Source organism: Engystomops pustulosus, chromosome 4 (assembly GCF_040894005.1).
Source record: "Engystomops pustulosus chromosome 4, aEngPut4.maternal, whole genome shotgun sequence".
In the NCBI taxonomy this organism is placed as follows: domain Eukaryota; kingdom Metazoa; phylum Chordata; class Amphibia; order Anura; family Leptodactylidae; genus Engystomops; species Engystomops pustulosus.
In genome coordinates, this window is record NC_092414.1 from 145,215,056 (window position 1) to 145,234,841 (window position 19,786).

Sequence of the window (19,786 nt, forward strand, 5' to 3'; positions counted from 1 at the left end):
TTTACACATACTATAGCTGTATCCTATACATATCCTATAGCTGTACCCTATACACATCCTATAGCTGTACCCTATACACATCCTATAGCTATACTCTATACACATCCTATAGCTGTACCCTATACATATCATATAGCTGTATCCTATACACATCCTATAGCTATACTCTATTCACATCCTATAGCTATACTCTATACATATCCTATAGCTGTACCCTATACACATCCTATAGCTATACTCTATACACATCCTGTAGCTATATCCTATACATTCCCTTTAGCTATACCCTATACATATCATATAGCTGCATCCTATACACATACTATAGCTGTACCCTATACACATTCTATAGCTATACTCTATACACATCCTATAGCTGTACCCTATACACATCCTATAGCTATACCCTATACATATCCTATAGCCGTACCCTATACACATCCTATAGATAGACCCTATACACATCCTGTAGATATACCCTATACATATCCTATAGCCGTACCCTATACACATCCTATAGCTATACCCTATACACATCCTATAGCTAGACCCTATACACATCCTGTAGCTATATCCTATACATACCCTATAGCTATATCCTATACATACCCTATAGCTATACCCTATACACATCCTATAGCTATACCCTAAGGGCAGCACAGTGGCTCAGTGGTTAGTACTAGCGCCCTGCAGCGCTGGGGTTCTGGGTTCAAGTCCCATCCAGGTCAACATCTGCAACGAGTTTGTATCTTCTCTCTGTATTTGCGTGGGTTTCCTCTGGTTTCTCCCGTTGGGAACAGGGACTGATTTGGCAAGTTCTGTGCAGCTCTGTGTGCACTATATAAATAAAGGAATTATTATTATGCATACATATCCTATAGCTGTACCCTATATATAGCTATATATAGCCACAAACTTTCTGTATGAACATCCTTTGATTTATTGGCTCTGGGTTACTGACGTCACTGCTGGGTGTGGTCTTTTTAATGGGCTTTGACCCCTTCAGAATCCAATTACAGTGAGAGCAGTGAGGACACTGAAGGTACCAGCCGGCTCATCCCCCTACCCGGATTATCCCTGTATGAACTTTATTGACACTTCCATCACGTACAATCCGCACGCAGCGGTGTGTGCAAGTCTCGCGATAGGAGGACGTGGGTAGATCCGGGAGAGGAGCAGCAGCATCAGAGCTATAGCGGTGGTCGGGTCACACATCGCCGGACTGAGAAGCGCCGTGTGTAGATGACAATCAGTGCGGTGACCCGGAGCTAGAACCGTGCGAGTCGTGCTGGGCCGGAGCCGTGTGCTGAGCAGGTGTGTAGGAGGTTACTGGTATGTGTCATGTCTGCGGCTGGGGACGTGTTTGTGCTTCTCCTTCCATCATAGTGTGGGGGGAGCTGTGCACCATGGAGGCTGCGGTGCTCTGCACAATGACACTGGTGACATTGAGGCTTCCTATACACAGATAATTGCCCTCCATCTCTTTCCATCTTGTCCTGTGCTGAATGCTTGATAGCACATGCCCAGTATATGACAAGTGCCCGCATCACCTGCCTGGATCACTGTTGTCACATGGGACACAATGTCACCACAGTCTGTACTCTGACACCTCTGGGGTAACCTCTATGTCCCCTGAACACAGGCTCCTTCTCCCCTTACATTTATAGCAAGTGTTCTGCATGTGGGGCATATTCCATGCTGTGTACTGGAAAGCTGGCAAAATATTCCAAATGCTAGAAAGCAAAAAAAACCCCACAACTGCCGTCATTTACATTTGGACCCTGGTTTCATGGATTTCACGGTGTTCACCAAATGACACCTCCCCTTTATTCTTTGGGTTGGTGTGTTCATGGAGATACAAAATTTATCTAGGTATTATAATGCTTTAAGTAAATGTAACTTTTTCACACTTCAGTGTACGGCATAAGGTGATGGAAGGGGGGGGTTTACGCAACGCCGGCATTTAAGTGCCAGCATTAATCGTGTGTATTATTGTGGGTTTTTGCTGCATTATGCTCAGCCAGTGATGTTGAGGAACGTCATGGTGTGGCAAGGGGTTCAAATCGTGTAGTTAATTTCGATTTCACTGAAAAGCTCATGGACATGGAGACTGATAATCATGTCCACAAGCTTTTTAATGGAATTGAAATAATCTACATGATTGTAATGTAATGGAACTCTTTGGATGCAGTTCCTAAGTTTGCCTGACACCCCTACAGGTGCCACAGGTCCTGAAAGTGGGGAGCTTTTGTTCAATGTTTACTCTAAACAGCTCCAAAATCGTCTACTGTCGGATTGAGACCAAAAGAGAATTAGTTTTTTCTCCAGTGTGGTCAGGGGCATAGTTCTGGAAATTCACAATGGAATTAAGTAGTAACCTATGCCATTTCATCACACCGAAGGTGTCCAGGTGCAGTCCAGAATAACCTACGGAATGACACTATAGCATCCATCCTCGGCCTCCACTAGGTGGAGACTTTGGGTGTTCCATCAGTAATAATTTTAGCCAGAAGAGTGAGGCTGGTGCTGGCACACAGGACCTGCCGAGTGAGGCTGTGGTTGGCGCAGCTGAATTTTATATGTAATTTATTTTTTGGGGGTGGAGAGTCATAACTTTTTTAATGTCTTCATTGCTTTTCTTATATACAGATCACATATAACAGTCTTAACGGTAACAGCCCATTGGATCACAGTTACCAGTGATCTGTATACAGACATGCAGACAGTATGTACATAGCATCTTCCCTGCATGTCTCTTACCTCCTCATTGCTCAGTTTGAGTGATGTATACAGGGGTGGCTGTGACAGGGGACTGGTAATATGTGCCCCCTGTCACAGAACAGGATCGGGCTGCCAAACGTTCAGACCGTTATAAAATAGGCATAACTTTTATTAGTGGAACTCTTTTAGATTTACTCTGTTGTAGTATATAATATAACATTTCCAATATTTCTCCTTTAGTCCCAGTCATGGACAGAATGCAGAACTGATCCATTTTATCCACCAGTTATTTTGTTATGTTCCACTGAAAGTATTCGGCTAAAACGATATATAGATGTTGCATTATATAACACACATGCCATTCTCTGTATGGGTTATATGTGCGTAATCAATCCTATGGCTGTGATCTGCACATATTCTTATGCTGTGTGGCTCCCATAATTCTCACACAGGCCACTATTTTTGTTACTGGATATTGTGAGGTGCTGCTGCTACATAAGTATCTTTAAAACTCCTTTAAGCTTCTTGTCATGGAAAATTAGTGTGATCTGGGTAAAAATGGCCACAATATTTTAATTGCAGGATCCTGTATTGTCCAAGTGCATTTGCCATTTTAAAATGTTTTTTCCTGCTCCTTCTATTCCAAGAGGAAATTGTGATGTTGAGTGATTTTTCCTTCCTGTTGTATGAGTTTGCACTAAAAGAGTACATGTAGTATTTTAGATTTAAACAATCTGACCAGACACGGACATAAATTTAAAAAAAAAACAAAAAAAAAACTTGTGACCCATAGATCCAGACACAGTGACTACGTTAATCTTCTTATATTATTATCCTAATCAGCCAGAAGGGCTCTTGGGGGGAGGGGCCCATTACCAGGGCCCCTACATGCTGTAGCTTCACGGGCTGTTACACGGTACAGGAGCACTTAACCCTTCCCTGTAACAATCTGAGAATTTGTAGCACGGGTGAGCTCTGGTAATGCCCCCATACCTATAGAAGAGTACCTTCATGCTTGTAGAATAATTTTCAAAGTTAATTTTAGATGGAAGGAGGCCCTGAATAACAGATATAACAAGATTACCACAGCCATGGTGCTTGGCCTAAAGCCTCACATCAAGAATACAACAGACATTTAAAGGAAATTTATAGATTTTTATGTTTGTGTCCACTTCATCACAGCATCGACTGTGGCTCCACAGCCCTGGTTTTGACGCTCACAAGAATATTGTAGGCACTTTTTGTGGTAGACAGAGGTCATCTTTGAATATGTGGCTCCATGTCCACCATTTGTTGTGACACATTTTAATCACAGCCTGCATTAAAGGGGTATTCCCCCGTAGACAAGATTCTTAAAGGAAACCTACCACTTAGAATGGTAGGGGTAAGCTGTAAGTACCGAGCACCAGCTCAGGGTAAGCTGGTGCTGGCACTTACTTTTGTTAGTGTTATAAACCGCGGTATCGCGGTTTTAACACTTTTTAAACTTTAGAGCAGAAGGGGCTTCGGCGCTGCGCGCGACCGTGCGCACGCAACATCTCCGCTATTTCCTATGTAGGCGCGCGCACGATCGTGCGCTCGCAGCGCCGAAGCGTCTTCTGCTCTAATGTTTAAAAAGTGTAAAAACCGCGATAGCGCGGTTTGTAACACTAACGAAAGTAAGTACCGGCACCAGCTCACCCTGAGCTGGTGCTCGGTACTTACAGCTTACACCTACCATTCTAACTGGTAGGTTTCCTTTAAATATACTAAGGATAACAAAAGTAACACATTCTCTAATTCTCTGTTATTAACAAAAATACAGCATTTCACAGCTATAGGTCCAACCTGTCTCTCTCAGTCCTGGTGTACACAATTTCAGGTGCCCCTGGACCCAACCCTCAATCTTCTGACTTTAGGGTCGGGTGAAATGCAGAACCCCCCCCCCCCCCCCTCAAAAAAAAAACAAAAAACCTAGCCCTCATCTCCTCCTATATTCCGTCCATTGAAACATATGCAACTACAAATCGCTTCAAATAGCATCTAAAACCTGATTAAAGTACACACAGATCACGGACACCTTATGACAGACACTACACTTGCTGACGCTGTCTCACACACTAGTATCAGTCAGTAACACAGACATTGGTGACATCTGGTACCTTACAGGTGACTTCATCAGGAAGAGAACTTCATTACGATTCTCCCATCTATGACAATCACTGCTGAATTCACGTCCGGATGTTTTCGGGTCCATGCAGCATTTCTGCACTGCAACAATCACTTACAATATGTCACCTGGATAACAACACTGTGCTCCTATGTAGCGTATATCCCAAACTGTGAGTGCCCGAGTCACCCACAGCTGTTTTGCCGCCTCTTTCAGGTCTCATTCATGGCAGATGCGGCCCTAGGTCAGACTGCCAACTGGTTCGAAATTTAGTGAATCTATGTGCTGTAATGTCACACCTCATACCCCACTTGCAGGGTGTGTTTGCTTTTTTTGTGTCAGTTGATTGATGGAACAATGTCACCAATTATTACAGTGTCCAGCCCTTTCTCTGGCACCCCAGCAGCAGCGGTGTACAACGACCATTATCTTTCTGTATTGTGTCTTTTGTATCATGTCATGTATGTTTGCCTGTATTAAGACGAAACTTGATTCAAATGATATGATTATATAATTTTCTCCAAAACAATGATCCTTGTAAAATGATCATGTAACATGACAGTAGGGGCTAGGACTTGGCCAATACCATGTTGGCATTTTAGCAATATCCCATGTGTGTGGTATCATGGTGTTTCTACAGCTACTATTTTAACACTGATTTGTAGGATTTTTGATATTTTGCCCCTATAATCTATCACATAGACAAAACGGCAAAAAATGTTGAAGTTAAGAGACTGCGGTGCATGTTGCTTAGACTGGGAAGCCGGTTCTAGTTGATCTGTTACTTCTTATAACCCTGCACTACAGGTAAATACGTGACAGCACTTTGTGTCGTCCACTTTGCAGCTACTTTACAACCCCATGAAATCTATGCCTTTAGTTATCCCCTAATCTACTACTGTCCACATGTTTTAGAATTGCTAAAAAGCTTGTATTTGACAAACGTTGTGTATGTGACCTGTGATTCGCTCCATTTCTTCTTATGGACCTTTATGTTATAGTCAGTTCTTTTCTCCATGTGTTTACATGAAGTGAAACCCTGCAGATCCTGGAGATCATGAGGACCGTCAGCAGTGTGAATATTGTTTTTCTTGCTCTTCATATTTCCTGTGTTTTGGGTTTATACATATTTGATATTTCTTTCATGTTATTCTCATCTAACCGAACAAGTGCATTGTCTAAGAGTAACCAGAAACCTCTGCTGCCGGAAGAAAGAAATCCATCATGTGCTTTCTTACTGACCTTGTATTTTTTATGTTCCCATAGGCTTTCTGTGACTCAAGACTAAGCGACAGACTTGTAGTCAGCGCCATGGCTGGTAAGCTAGCAGATGCTGCTGTGTGTACAGTATGTGCTTGTTGTATTCTCATTCTAAACAATGGGTCATTTCATTCTGGTTGCCCTGGTTACTTCCAGGGTCATATATACACGTAAATACAATTTCCTCGCTAGTTTGCGCTGGAATTGTAGTATGTGTGACATTTAGGAGTGGCACTGAGTTTTACTGAAAATATAAATAAAGGAAACCTGGTTACATTACAAACACGCATGCTCCTGGTCACAGCCATAGCATCCAGTATGGTCACTGCCACCTGCATTCAGATCTCTTTTTGACAAGGTTGATCCGTCAAGATCCTAAGGCTGCACGCACACCAACGTAATGGGGACCGTGATCTGATCCGGTTATAGTGCGACAAGCACACGCGCTGTAACCACGCACAGAAAAATATAGGATAGGTGCTCTATTTTGCCGTATTATGCTGCTGGCTGCTAGTCTTTCTCTGGGCAGGGGTGAGGAGCACCTGTCACAGCCTGGCTGAGCATACAATCTTGTGCACGAGGCCAAAGTCTGGTAAATTTATCACCCCCTCAATAGAAATGTGTTCTATCAGCCTCCCTTGGGTTTCTACACAGCACCAAGATTTGTAATATATAGTGACTTATTTTCTACAGTATGTAATATGTCTTGACTATAAACAAATAGGATCACGTTACTTATTTGAGCGTCGCATGGATTGTGTTCCAGCATATACTACTAATAGTAGTAAACCATGTTCTTGCTTTCCTCTGATGTTCCTGCAGATAAACAGAATAACTTCCCACCGTTGCCTCGATTCATACCGCTCAAGCCCTGCTTCTATCAGGATTTTGAGACTGATATTCCTGACCAGCATCGTACCACAACCAAGCGTCTCTATTACCTATGGATGTGTGAGTATGGGGACAGTGCTGCATGTCATTGCCACCTATTAGTCACAAGCTTCTAATAAAACTTGGCAGAGGACATGGGATACAAGACTCTTAAAGGAGAATTATGTACAGGACTTTCTTTATGTTAGTTTATTCATACAGTTCACAAAATGCTACATTTTGAGGTAAGAGGCAGGAATGTATGGAAATGACTCTATTGATGCAGTAAATATTACATTTTACCTTAGACCTTATTTCTTTTCTCAGTGCAGGTGTAGGACACATTTGTTGGTTTCTTTATTTCTGCATCGGGAGTTTTGTTTAGACCCTCTGTAGTAGTTGCCTTTGAATATTGTACATGCAGTCTTTTTTCCTTCAACATGGTTGATGGGAACCCATCCGATTGCATTATAATCAATGGGGTCCATCAGGGTTTAGCCCCATCAGGATGTCAATTTTTCTATGTAGAACAGTAAAATTGATTGAAATGTGGACTTATAGAGATCAGTAGTTTTGCAGACAATTTCTCAATTTTTTTTTCCATCCACATATAAATACCAATATATTATGTAGATGAAAATTAGCTTTATCTTCTGTATAAGTCAGTTATCTAATCTAAATTGTGTAGAAGCTAAATTTGTTGTGATCTAGTTCCTACATTAGAAGGCTATTGGTGAAGTTCTGTGGATCCCAGCTCCTTTACCCTGGCTTTCTTCAAGCTCCCTCTGATCTATGGCTCTCTTCTCCTTACTGGTGCACATGTGCGCCTCTGCGTGACCTCATGTGTGCATGCAGTGAACAGTATCACACTGGCGGTGAATCTGATTGGCTGCCTGGCGTGGATGATTGGAGGAGGTGGTGCCGTCAATTTCGGCCTGGCGTTTCTATGGCTCATCCTTTTCACTCCCTGCTCCTATGTGTGCTGGTTCAGACCTATTTACAAAGCTTTCAAGTAAGTATCTCTCTGTCTATATAAATCTATTACATGTTCTGTTCCACTATTTATGCACAGTATTTTTTTCAGCTGATCATATAGAGCCAATGAGATTACAGAAGCATGTTGTCAATGTGTATGTGGACCATTTTGTGTTATTTTCTATATTCGGTATTCCTTGCATTTTTATCTTTGATACTCCTGTTCATACTCATTTCATCACTGAAAGAAACACTCCAGCTAAATCTTTGGACCTATAGTACACAAGTAGTATTACAGCTTTTTGAACTCCAGATTATTCCATATACCGGTATTTTGCATTCTTTCATTATGGTCTTCTTCGTCCGTGGAATCAGTCCTCAGACTGACGTTCTGTGTTGTCTTCATGTGTAATACAGGATGACATCAACCTCTATAAAAAAAAACCTGTCGGCAATGAGACATCAGCTACTACACTAAGCAGAGCAGAGATGAATATATTGCATCACCCTTGTATAAGAAACAGAGGGGAGTGATACATTGCACAGCGTTGAAGGGTGCATACAACTTCATCTGCTCGTCCATATTGCACTGAAATGCTAATTTGCATATAAATTTAGGCTGCGCTAATAGGACTCGTATCTGAAAGAAGAAAATTCAAAACGGCCCTCAAAGTAATGTAGGCAAGGCATAAACAAGATCCTCTCCCTTATTATATGATAATACTGTATGCTACACCATTCAAGTGTTTCCTTAAAAACGTTCTTCACTTTAGAACTTATTTTTCAATAAACATTTCCTATGTCTTTGTCTAAGAAAAAACATGTACAAACTGATGTATAACAGAATAATACAAGGTTTATTTAGCGTTGGGCCATTCCGTGGCACTTTTATAAAACTTTCCTCTCTTCTTTGCGCAGGACTGACAGCTCCTTTAACTTCATGGCATTCTTCTTCACTTTTATGGCTCAGTTGGTCATCAGCATAATACAAGCTGTTGGTATTCCTGGTTGGGGTGTCTGGTAAGTCACAGTAAACATTTTAGTAATGCTGGTAAAATGCAGTGTTATATTGGGATATAATTCAGGGAGCTGACTTGTATGTGATGATAAAACAATAAAAGAACACACAAAGTGAACAACCTTTTTATTATAGTATAGAGGAGCTATGATAGAAAGGTAGAAATCCCCAAAACTATAAATATAAATGAAGGCTATCTTTCTGTTGAGTCTGCATGGGACTATAAGAGATCAGAGTATTTATTAGCTGTCTGTCAGTCCCATAGATTGTAAGCAGAGCTATTTTTAGGATATCCCTTTAATGATTTATAGCGCCACAAACAAACATGAATTGAAATTGACCACTACCTTTTTTTGAACAAAAATTATTTCTGATTCCAATAAATACGCTGCACACTCGCCTTCCCTCCACTCTTAACCCCTCAACAACCCTCTTCTGTTTTTGCGGTTCCATATTTCACTCCCCATTTTCAAAATAATCAATAACCTTTTTATTTTCCATGTAAAGAGCTGTGTTAGGGCTTGTTTTCTGCGTAACAAATTGCACTTTGTAGTGACAGTGTTTAATATACCATGCTGTGTACTGGGAAGCGGGAAAAAAAATCGTAATAAATTGAAATTGGTGAAAACCCGCAGGTGCACCATTTTCTTTTGAGCTTGGTTTATTACAATTTTCACTGTGCGCCCCCATGACATTTGTCCTTTATTTAAAGGAAACCTACCTCTTGAAGTGGTAGGTGTAAGAAGGAAATACCGAGCACCAGCTCAGGGTGAGCTGGTGCCGGAGCTTATTTTTGTTAGTGTTTTAAACCGCTGCATCGCGGTTTAAAACACTTTTTAAACTTTATGCCCGAAGCTACTTCGGCGCAGGGAGGTACGCGCTCGGCGCTTACCATGCGCGCGGCTCTCATTCACTTCCTATGTAGCCGTGCGCATGGTAAGCGCCGAGCGCGTACCTCCCTGCGCCGAAGCAGCTTCGGCTATAAAGTTAAAGTGTTTTAAACTGCGATACAGCGGTTTAAAACGCTAACAAAAATGAGCTCCGGCACCAGCTCACCCTGAGCTGGTGCTCAGTATTTCCTTCTTATACCTGCCACTTCAAGTGGTAGGTTTCCTTTAAGTCTATATGATCACGGGATACTAAATTTATATAGGTTTTAAAATCTTTTGATGCATTAACAAAAATTAAAACCTCCTCGACTTTTAAAGAATATGTAAATGGTCCGGAAGCGCTCAGACTGAGATCGCTTGAGTGTCTCTTGGCGTCGCCGGATTTTATGGTATGGATGTTCCCACTGTTCTTATAAGGGTATTTTCGCATTTAGAGGTAAAAAGCTACTTTAGGAAATGTGGCTATCACTTCTGATAATTCAGGAAACTTGCATGGATGGTGCCACTTGCTGCTGAATTGTCTAAGGTCATATAAGGTATTTGTTTCTCCACCTACTCTATAAATTGTGTTCATTACTTTGTGCTCAGCTTTTTGCTGTTGTCTTGTCTTACAGTGGTTGGATTGCCACTATCTCCTTCTTTGGAACCAATGTAGGATCTGCAGTGGTGATGCTAATACCCACCATTATGTTCACCGCTGTATCTGTCTTCTCCTTTGTGGCCCTGACCAAGGTATGATGAAAAATTCTGGATATTATTTGTTCCTCATATTAGATGATACAAAACAGTATTTTCCAGTAGAAAAATTATGTGACAAATGTGTTGTCTCACAATACACTTATTAAACGACATCTAACAGATGTACTGGTGGTAGACCCCGATGTAATGCTCGTTACCTTAGAGGTTACCGTATATACTCGAGTATAACCCGACCCGAGTATAAGCCGAGACCCCTAATTTTACCACCAAAAAAATGGGAAAACCTATTGACTCGAGTATAAGCCGAGGGTGGGAAATGCATTGGTCACAGACCCCCCCCCCCCCCAGTATATAGCCAGCCTGCCCCCTATAGTATGCAGCCAGCCCAGCCTGCCCCCAGTAGTATACAGCCCTGCCCAGCCTGCCCCCAGTAGTATACAGCCCTGCCCAGCCTGCCCCCAGTAGTATACAGCCTAGCCCAGCATTAAAAAAAAAAAAAAAAAAAAAAAAAAACTTATATACTCACCCTCCGGTGGCCCCGATCTGCAGCGCTGCTCCCCCGATGTCCGCGCGGGTCCTCTTCTGGCTTTGGCGCCCGACTTCTGTACATCGCGCTGGGCGCCGCCATTGCTGTCTCCCGGGCGGCACCTAGTATGACGGCACCCGGGAGACAGCAATGGCAGCACCCAGCGCGATGTACAGAGGGCAGAAGAGGCGCCGGGGAGCCAGAAGAGGACATCGGGGGAGCAGCGCTACAGAAGAGGACATCGGGGGAGCAGCGCTGCAGATCGGGGCCACCGGAGGGTAAGTATATAAGTTTATTATTTTTTAAGTATTTTTTTAACTCGTTGTGACTCGTGTATAAGCCGAGGGGATGTTTTTCAGCACATTTTTTGTGCTGAAAAACTCGGCTTATTCACGAGTATATACGGTAAGTGGCATCGACTTTCTTGTATTCCAGAATGTCACCGATAAAACAACTTCCTAAAAATATGCTAATGCCATCCGCTAATAAATTATGCACGCCCCTTCATAAAAAAATAAAATTCTATCTCCACAAGTACTGCAAACATTCGGTGATGTCACCTGGCTGTCTGGCACATGCGCAGTAACACCAGTGCGGCTACACAAGGAAACTCTGCATGCATAATTATGTCTTATGTATGTATTTTAAACTGCTGCAGTAGAAATGCAGATCCCAGTCCATGGGCACAGTGAGCTATATGAGCTGCCTTTAGTCGTTCTGGGATCTCTGGTCCTTTAAAACGGTCCAATAGAAGTGAATGGAGAAAAGAATGCGTTCTTTACTGCTTCAACCCGTTTAATGCTAATGTTTTCCCCCCTGTATCAATGCAGGTACACAAGTTTTACCGTGGAGCTGGGGGCAGCCTTAGTAAGGCTCAAGAGGAGTGGACCACAGGTGCTTGGAAAAATCCTCATGTCCAGCAAGCAGCGCAGAATGCAGCCTTTGGAGCAGCACAGGGTGCCATGACACAACCTGAACCTCAATACTCGGCCACACCAAATTATGGTTATTCCAATCAAATGTGAGGGTTTTGTTGGGACTGCAAGAATACATTCCTTAGGGTCATAAGGACCTTTCATTCCTGCTGTTCTCTAGTAGATCCGTTGTATCTTCAACATTTTACCTACTTCCCTTTGATATGGTGCATAATTGATTGTGGTGTGTATGTTGTGTCCCAGAGAGACTCCAACCCCCTGATAACGAGGGGTAATATGTTTATGTGTGTTCAATACACATAGCCCAGCAGCCCTGGATTTGGGGGCTGTATAATGGATGCTATATAGAAAATACAAAAAAAGGAGGCAAGAAATAAAAGGCGTTTGTATAATTAGTTGTGAACCTGTGTATACACGAGGATACATTGAATATCAGGTAGCCATTCAAGTTTCTGACATCAGGCAGGCTAGCACTGAATTGGCCAAGTCATTCTCTTGGCCGTGGATGTTGGGAGTTACTGCATATTTCTTACACCTTATCAAATGTGAGTATACAGTAGCTTCTTTATAAGGTTGTTTTGGTTTTTATACCTCATATATTCCTGCACTGCATAAAGCATATGGAAATATATAGAATTGTCTTCTAAACATATTGCAGTGTAAACTGGCTAAACCCTGTCCTGTTGGGTGCAGGAACATTCAGTGTTGAATACAGTGCTGTGTAATATCTGTAACTATGTGTTTTTATGAAAAATACAGTACTATACAATTTACGGTCAACAATACTAATGCACTGCATAAGATCCAGTAGTGCACTTTGGGGTTTTTTAGGCTGCATAAAAGCACAGATGGCATAATCCTCACACTACATGTTGTGCTCTTCTGAGAAAACTGGAAAGATGTGTATTGTCCTGTGGTAGGAGGGAAGTAGTCACACTTGGCCTATACTAACCTGTAGTGGTTTACCACTTGGTTTCTACCTTTTCATCTTTTACTAAAATAAGCTTTTGTGTGCTTACATTCATTTTACCCTGTAAGACAAGAGTTGCCTCTCCGGGAACTGGCATAATAATCTTGTAAATGTCTTGTACACTAATATTTGTGGGACCATTACTGATGCAATGTATTTACCCATGGTATGTATTGAATTGTAGCGATACTTGTCATTATCATTGATAAATGAGCAGCTAGTGTCATGTGACCTCGAGAATAATGACAAAATCCACAATGTGAAAGAACTGACTTTTCTTCTAATTTAATTTGGCGCCATTTGCTGAATTTGTTTACATTTTAAACTTGCCTGGATTAAGTCACCAGGTTGCACAAGAAATTTCTTGAGCTGTTACATTTCCTCTTTGGTTCTTATAGAGCATCTGTCACGTCTCCTGACCTGTCTGTGGTCAAGACATATAGTGGATAATTGTATCACACCTAATAAGTTTTCTTAATGCCCCTCCATTCCTAATGAAAAACGTGTAATGAATAAATTGACAAAAGGGACGTGTCCCCACACAATCGGCATCAGAATTGGGGAATGGCAACACTTGCGTTATGTAATCCTGGTCAGTCCATGAAAAACTGAATGTGTACCAGATTTCACCGACCAACCACAGTGCAGAGGATGGGACTCTGTGCATGATAGTAAGGCTGAATTCACATGAACATACGCCCACCGGGCCGGTGCCATGGAGAGGAGGAGGGGTGACCCCCTCCCCTCTCCACAGAAATGCATGGTATACGGGCCGTACACAGGGGAAGTCCTATCTTTTTCCCGTGTACATGTGTGTGGCTACCTGCGGCCATTGCCCTTTATGGGGACGTATATAAAGAACACGGTTACTAAAATGTCAGGAGACCTCACAGATGCTCTTTAAAGCGCTTCTGCATCAACCTTGATCCATAAAGCACTTTATGCTTCTTCATAAATCAAATCTGAGGTTTTTTTTTTGTTTGTTTTTTTTTATTTGATTAGTCGCTAAAGAATGATTCCCATATATCATGTTATAATCTTACTTTTATTTTTTGTTTTATTCCTCTGAATAATTAAGACTATGATGAAAACCACTCGCTGTCAAGTAATGCAGGTTATAAGTATGTGTAATATACAATATGATGGACATTTTACAAATCTGAGCACTTTCTGGGACTGCATAGTCATTTATGCTGCCACCTTCTTCAGTGTTAAGAACAAAAAATGTATGAATTCTTCTTTGCTAAGATTTTATGATGCAACATACAAATACCATTCTATACTTATGCAGATGCCTGCTATTCTATACCTGCTGACTTCATACAGCCTTTAAAGGGATTCGCTAGTAATATTAAATGTGTCTACACTGGACTAAAACTCTGAATGGAGTCTAATATGGACTAAAAATGTTCAATATACACCTGGGTCTGAGCAGAGATCAGTGACAAAACAAATAGATGAAATATACAATACAGATTTCTTGTTCAGAGACGGTGTACCATCCTATTCCAATTCCAGCCATTGTAGTAGCATTTCCTATTAGAGCAAAAAGCCTCTTAATGTGATATCTGAGACATGTCTTGTTTCTGTATTCAATGAACATTCCTATCTGAGGCTTGCCTCTGTCTTCATCTCTGTCATATAATCTTTATTTGGAGAATGTACCGTAATATGGAGGTGAATAAGTGCTCCAGACTCCCAATGCTATGAACACTCCGCAGATGATAAAAGCGCTGTGTATTTTTCCGTTCAAGGGATCCTTGATTTGTAATGTCCAGATCCAATGATAAGCTCTGGTATTTTGTCATTTTATGTGTAGTTTCTCTTAAATTATTGATGTTTGGTGAGAAGAAATGTGCAGAATAAAGTATGTGATTCTATAAGAAAATAAATAAGGCGTTCAAATTAGTCTTTCCTGTGTGTCATTGAACAGATGCGTGATTTTAGGTCTGTCTTTTAGTGTGACTGGCTTGGAAAACTAGTGAAGTTGGATTGGTTAGCTTTTATGAAAGAAAGGAAATTCCCACACTTTTTACAGAAGTTGTCTGAGACTTATAAAAAAACAGCTAAATGGCGGAGGGGTTCTTAAAAAAAAAAAAAAAAAAAAAAACCTTTTACTTGCCTCCGTGGTCCCCAGTGTCCCGTGCCAGTGTCTCTCCATACAGCACTTAAAACAGCTTCCACACTGTCCCAGTGCTGCAAGTGTCCAAGTAAGCTAAAGTATTAAACAAGAAATTATGAAATATCACATGGCCATAAGGGCGATGCCACACATAGCGTTTTGGGTCCATTTTGAATCAGTTTTTGGCCCGTTTTTAAGCAAAAAGCATGCGTTTTGCTTAAAAATTGATTCAAAATGGGTTCAAAACGCCACGCGTGGGATCAGCCTAAGGCCGGTGTCACACGCACCGCTTTGTCTGCGTTTGAAAATGCAGACAAAGCCGCTCCTACCGGGCGGGGCCCGATCGCATCGGCGTTTCTATGGAAACGCCTGCGATCGGGAACAAGTTGCCGGTGTTTTGCATTAAATTAACGCAAAACACTGCGTGGCTCGTTCCCGAGCGCAGGCGTTTCCATAGAAAAGCCGATGCGATCGGGCCACGGCCCGCCCCGGTAGGCGCGGCTTTGTTTGTGTTTTCAAACGCAGGCAAAGCAATGCGTGTGGCAGCCTAAGTATTCGGACCCTTTGCTGTGACCCTCATATTTAACTCCCATGCTGTCCATTTCCTTCTGATCCTCATTGACCTGGTTCTACTTCTTCATTGTCCAGCTGTGTTTAATTAAACTGATTGGACTTGATTAGCATAGGCACACATCAATCTATATAAGACCTCACAGTATATGTCAGAGCACATGAGAATCATGAGTTCTGAAGAAGCCAACTAAGCAATCATGGGTACAAACAGTGGCTCCTGCCATAGTGGCAGGAGTCGGGGCCATCCGGGGGACAAACCTTGCCTGAGGATCCTAGGGCCCACCAGTGAAATTGATTCTGGGGACCCTCTAAATGCTACATGGAAATATTACTTTTGCATTCTTAGGCAGCGTTCACACAATGTCTTTTCATTGTACTTTGCAATGCACTGCAAAAGCGTCTGGCAAAACACATCTCAAAACACATCAGTATCAATGATGTTTTTCCTGATGCACTTGCAGTGCACTGATTTTTCTTATTTCAGTTGCATTTTCCTGTTTGTGTTTGGAATGCATTTTAAAATCTAATGCAAACACAGGAGGACATGTATCAACATTTTTTTTTTTTTTTTTGCAACTTTTACTGCCATTTCACAAAGTTTTTGACAGTGTTTTTCTTTTTGTTTTTTTTTTTGTTTTTGCTTCGACATTTGAGATTTTTCAGACAAAAGTTTCAAAAAACCAACTCTCCTGCTTCATTTATGAATCAAATCCCCAAAACTAGACACGTTTCCAGACTTAAGCTATGTTCACACTATGTGGGACATTTATCTTAAGACCATGTTCTCAAGACTGAATTGCGTCTTAAAATGCATTTCAAATGTATCTGGAAAATATCCTAGACCTCAATGCTTGCATTTGGTAAGTGTTTTGCTGTGTTGGTAAAACACTTGTTGCTTCTTATCAGATGCAAGCATTGAGGTCTAGACACATCTGCATTCAGGGAGGATATTCTACCGATTTTGCTTGAAGTACATTTTAAAACACATATTGTACCATCTCCCCCTCATCTTGTGAAAGCTAATATTATGCCACCTTCACCCTTTCCCCTCTCTCCCCATTTCACCGCAAAAGACATCCATCACCACTTTAGGGGAAATCTACCACCAGGATCAAGGATTGTAAACCAAGTACACTTGCACAAGGAAAGAAAGGAAGAGAGGGAACAGGGTAAAGTAACAGAGGGAAGGGTATTAGAGGAGTTAGTAGATTGAGAAACTATTTCCTGGAGAAAGCAATCAATTTTATCTTTAGGGCGCTGTCACACTGGACATTTCGACTGCGTTTGTAAATGCAGACCAAACCACTCAGCCTGCGATTGGGGCCGAGTTGCCGGTGTTTTGAATTAAAGTAATGCAAAATATCGGCGGCTCGTTCCAGATCGCAAACGCAGTCAAAACGTCCCGTGTGACAGCGCCCTTAAAGTAGGTGGCCAGATCTTAAACCTCAAGGTCTGTGACAGGTTTCTAGAATTATGGATCTGTGAGGATGCTGTCGAGCATTGCCACCATCCATAAGAGTTATACCAAGATGGTGGTGGACTTTAACATTCACGTAGTGGCAGTTGGTGACGGCACTGATAGCAGCTGTCTGGGCTCAGCTCTACATTCTCAAATAACCCCTTTTTGTTATGGGATAGATGGAATGCATTCGGTGATGCAGACCCTATTGGCGCCGCCATCTGATGCCCCCACTCTCTTCATTGTAGATTGGTCCTGCTCACCGACTGTAACATCACCAGCTCTCTGAAGATCGTCTGGCGAGACTATGCTAAAATGCAGAGAGTGGCAGTGTGCATATCTTATCAGAAGAAGGAGCAAAATGTGCTTCTGTGCCTCAGCCAGACCTCCTCTGGCTCATTTCCATATTTTACAGAAGTACCTGGCCATTCTATTACATGAGTAAAATGAGTCTAGTGACTTTGCCAAAGGACAAGCATGTAAGTTTGGACGGTCAACCATCAGTAAATGTGTTTGTAGATGTCCTTTAATGTAAGAAAGTCTTCTGCTGTGCCCGATTTATCAAACTATTTCATGCTGGATGATAAATCTTCATTGTAAAAGAATGTCTTCTCCAACTCTGCCCCTCCCTATGAGTTGGTTCAGTTTATGACAGTTTTCTGCTTCAGGTCCTTACTTTTATCTATTTGAAGACACACCTTTTGTAGTGCAGAGTTTGGTAAAGTGTTAAGTAAGTCGTAACCTACTCACTTTATATCAAAAGTGTTATTCCTACACTGATAAATCTGTCCCATAGTGATGTCATAGTACAGGTATACTATACACAGAAATGCCACATCCCACGAATAATACACATTGTGATGTCACAGTAATAATGCCACATCAGGGTCGGCTCCAGGTATCAGTAGGCCCCTGGGCGCCAGAGCCTCTGTGGGCCCCTTTGCAGTGAACTCACGTGGCAGCATTAACAATTCAGAAACAAAAACAGTCCATTGTTCTCTAAAATATTTACTAGTTTATAATCCCAAACAACCATGTCATGGTTAAGGCAGTTTTGAGGTAATTTAACCAACGGAAGATTGAAGATGTGCAGAGCTGGTGTGATATGCTCCGCAGCGTGTGTGGGCCCCCAGCAGCTCTCTGGGCCCCCGCACTTGCCCAGGTAAGCTGGGTGCTGGTGCCGGCTCTGTGTCATCTCCAAGAAATTATGCACATATAAGATATACAAAAAATTAAGGAAACACAGTAAATCAAAACTCAGTGAAATCAAATTGTTTACTTAGGAAGTAACACTGATTGACAATCAATTTAAGCAAGACACACTCTAAAGGAGTGGTTCTACAGGACCACACACCACTTCTCAGTACTAATGCTTTCTGGCTGATGTTCTGATCAATTTTGAATGTTGGTGGTGCTTTCACACTCCTGGTAGCATGACACAGATAACAACCTACACAAATGGCTTGGGTAGAGAGCTCATCCAGGATGGCACATCAATGCGAGCTGTGGCAAGAAGAGAGGCTGAAGGCTCTACCAGGATACAGGCCAGTACACCAGGAGACATGGAGGCCGTAGGAGGGCAACAACACAGCAGCAAGGAGGAACCGGAGGAGCCCTGTTATAGCCCTGCAAAATGAATACCAACAGCCACAAATGTGCACTTGTCTGCATAACCGGTTAGAATCCGACTCCATGAGGAGGTATGAGGGCCCAGCTTCCACAGATAGGAGTTCTGCAGGACACTTGGCATTTGCCAAAGAACACCATGATCAGCAAATTCGCCCCTGCGCCCTGTGCTCTTTACAGATGAAAGCAGGTCCACACTGAGCACATGTGACAGAGTCTGGAGAAACCGTGGAGAGAGAGACATCCTTCAGCATGCCTGGTTAGGCAGTGGGTCAGTAATGGTGTGGGGTGGCATTTCTTTGGAGGGCCCCACATCCCTCCATGTCCTTGGTAGAGGTAGCCTGACTGCCATTAGGTAGAGAGATGAGATCCTCAGACCCCTTGTGAGACCATATGCTGGTGTGGTTGGCCCTGGGTTCCTCCTAATGCAGGACAATTCTGGACCTCACGTGGCTGGGGTGTGAGAGCAGTTCCTGCAAGATGAAGGCATTGAAGCTATGGACTGGCCCGCTCGTTCCCCGGACCTGCATCCAGTTGAGCACATCTGGGACCTCATGTCTCGCTCCATCCACCAACATCACGTTGTACCACAGACTGTCCAGGAGTTGGTGGGTGCTTTAGTCCAGGTCCACAACCTCATCAGGAGCATGCCGCGGTGTAGTAGGGAGGTCATACAGGCACGTGGAGGCCACACACAATACTAAGCCTCATTTTGACTTGTTTTACGGACATTACATCAAAGTTGGATCAGCCTGTAGTGTGGTTTTCCACTTTAATGTTATGGGTGACTTCAAATCAATTGATTTATTGGTTAATAAATTTGATTTCCATTGATGAGTTTTTGGTAAATGTGTTGTCAGCACATTCAACTTTGTACAGTATTCAATGAGAATATTTCATTCTTTCAGATCTAGGATGTGTTATTTGTGAGTTACATTTATTTGAGCAATGTGTATGAGAATGCTAAATGTGTATATTGATAGAGAGGAATAG

The 19,786-nt window shown here is 42.3% G+C and overlaps 1 protein-coding gene across 1 annotated transcript; it reads left to right on the forward strand.

Annotated features, from left to right (window-relative positions):
• The first annotated feature begins 1,003 nt into the window (after nt 1-1,003).
• On the forward strand, nt 1,004-14,921 carry SCAMP5 (secretory carrier membrane protein 5). The gene is made up of 7 exons (XM_072147959.1): nt 1,004-1,314; nt 6,137-6,188; nt 6,953-7,081; nt 7,856-8,012; nt 8,894-8,995; nt 10,498-10,615; nt 11,939-14,921. The coding sequence occupies exons 2-7, from the start codon at nt 6,182-6,184 to the stop codon at nt 12,131-12,133; spliced, it is 708 nt and encodes a 235-aa protein (XP_072004060.1). The 5' UTR covers nt 1,004-1,314; nt 6,137-6,181; the 3' UTR covers nt 12,134-14,921.
• Nucleotides 14,922-19,786: the final 4,865 nt, after the last annotated feature.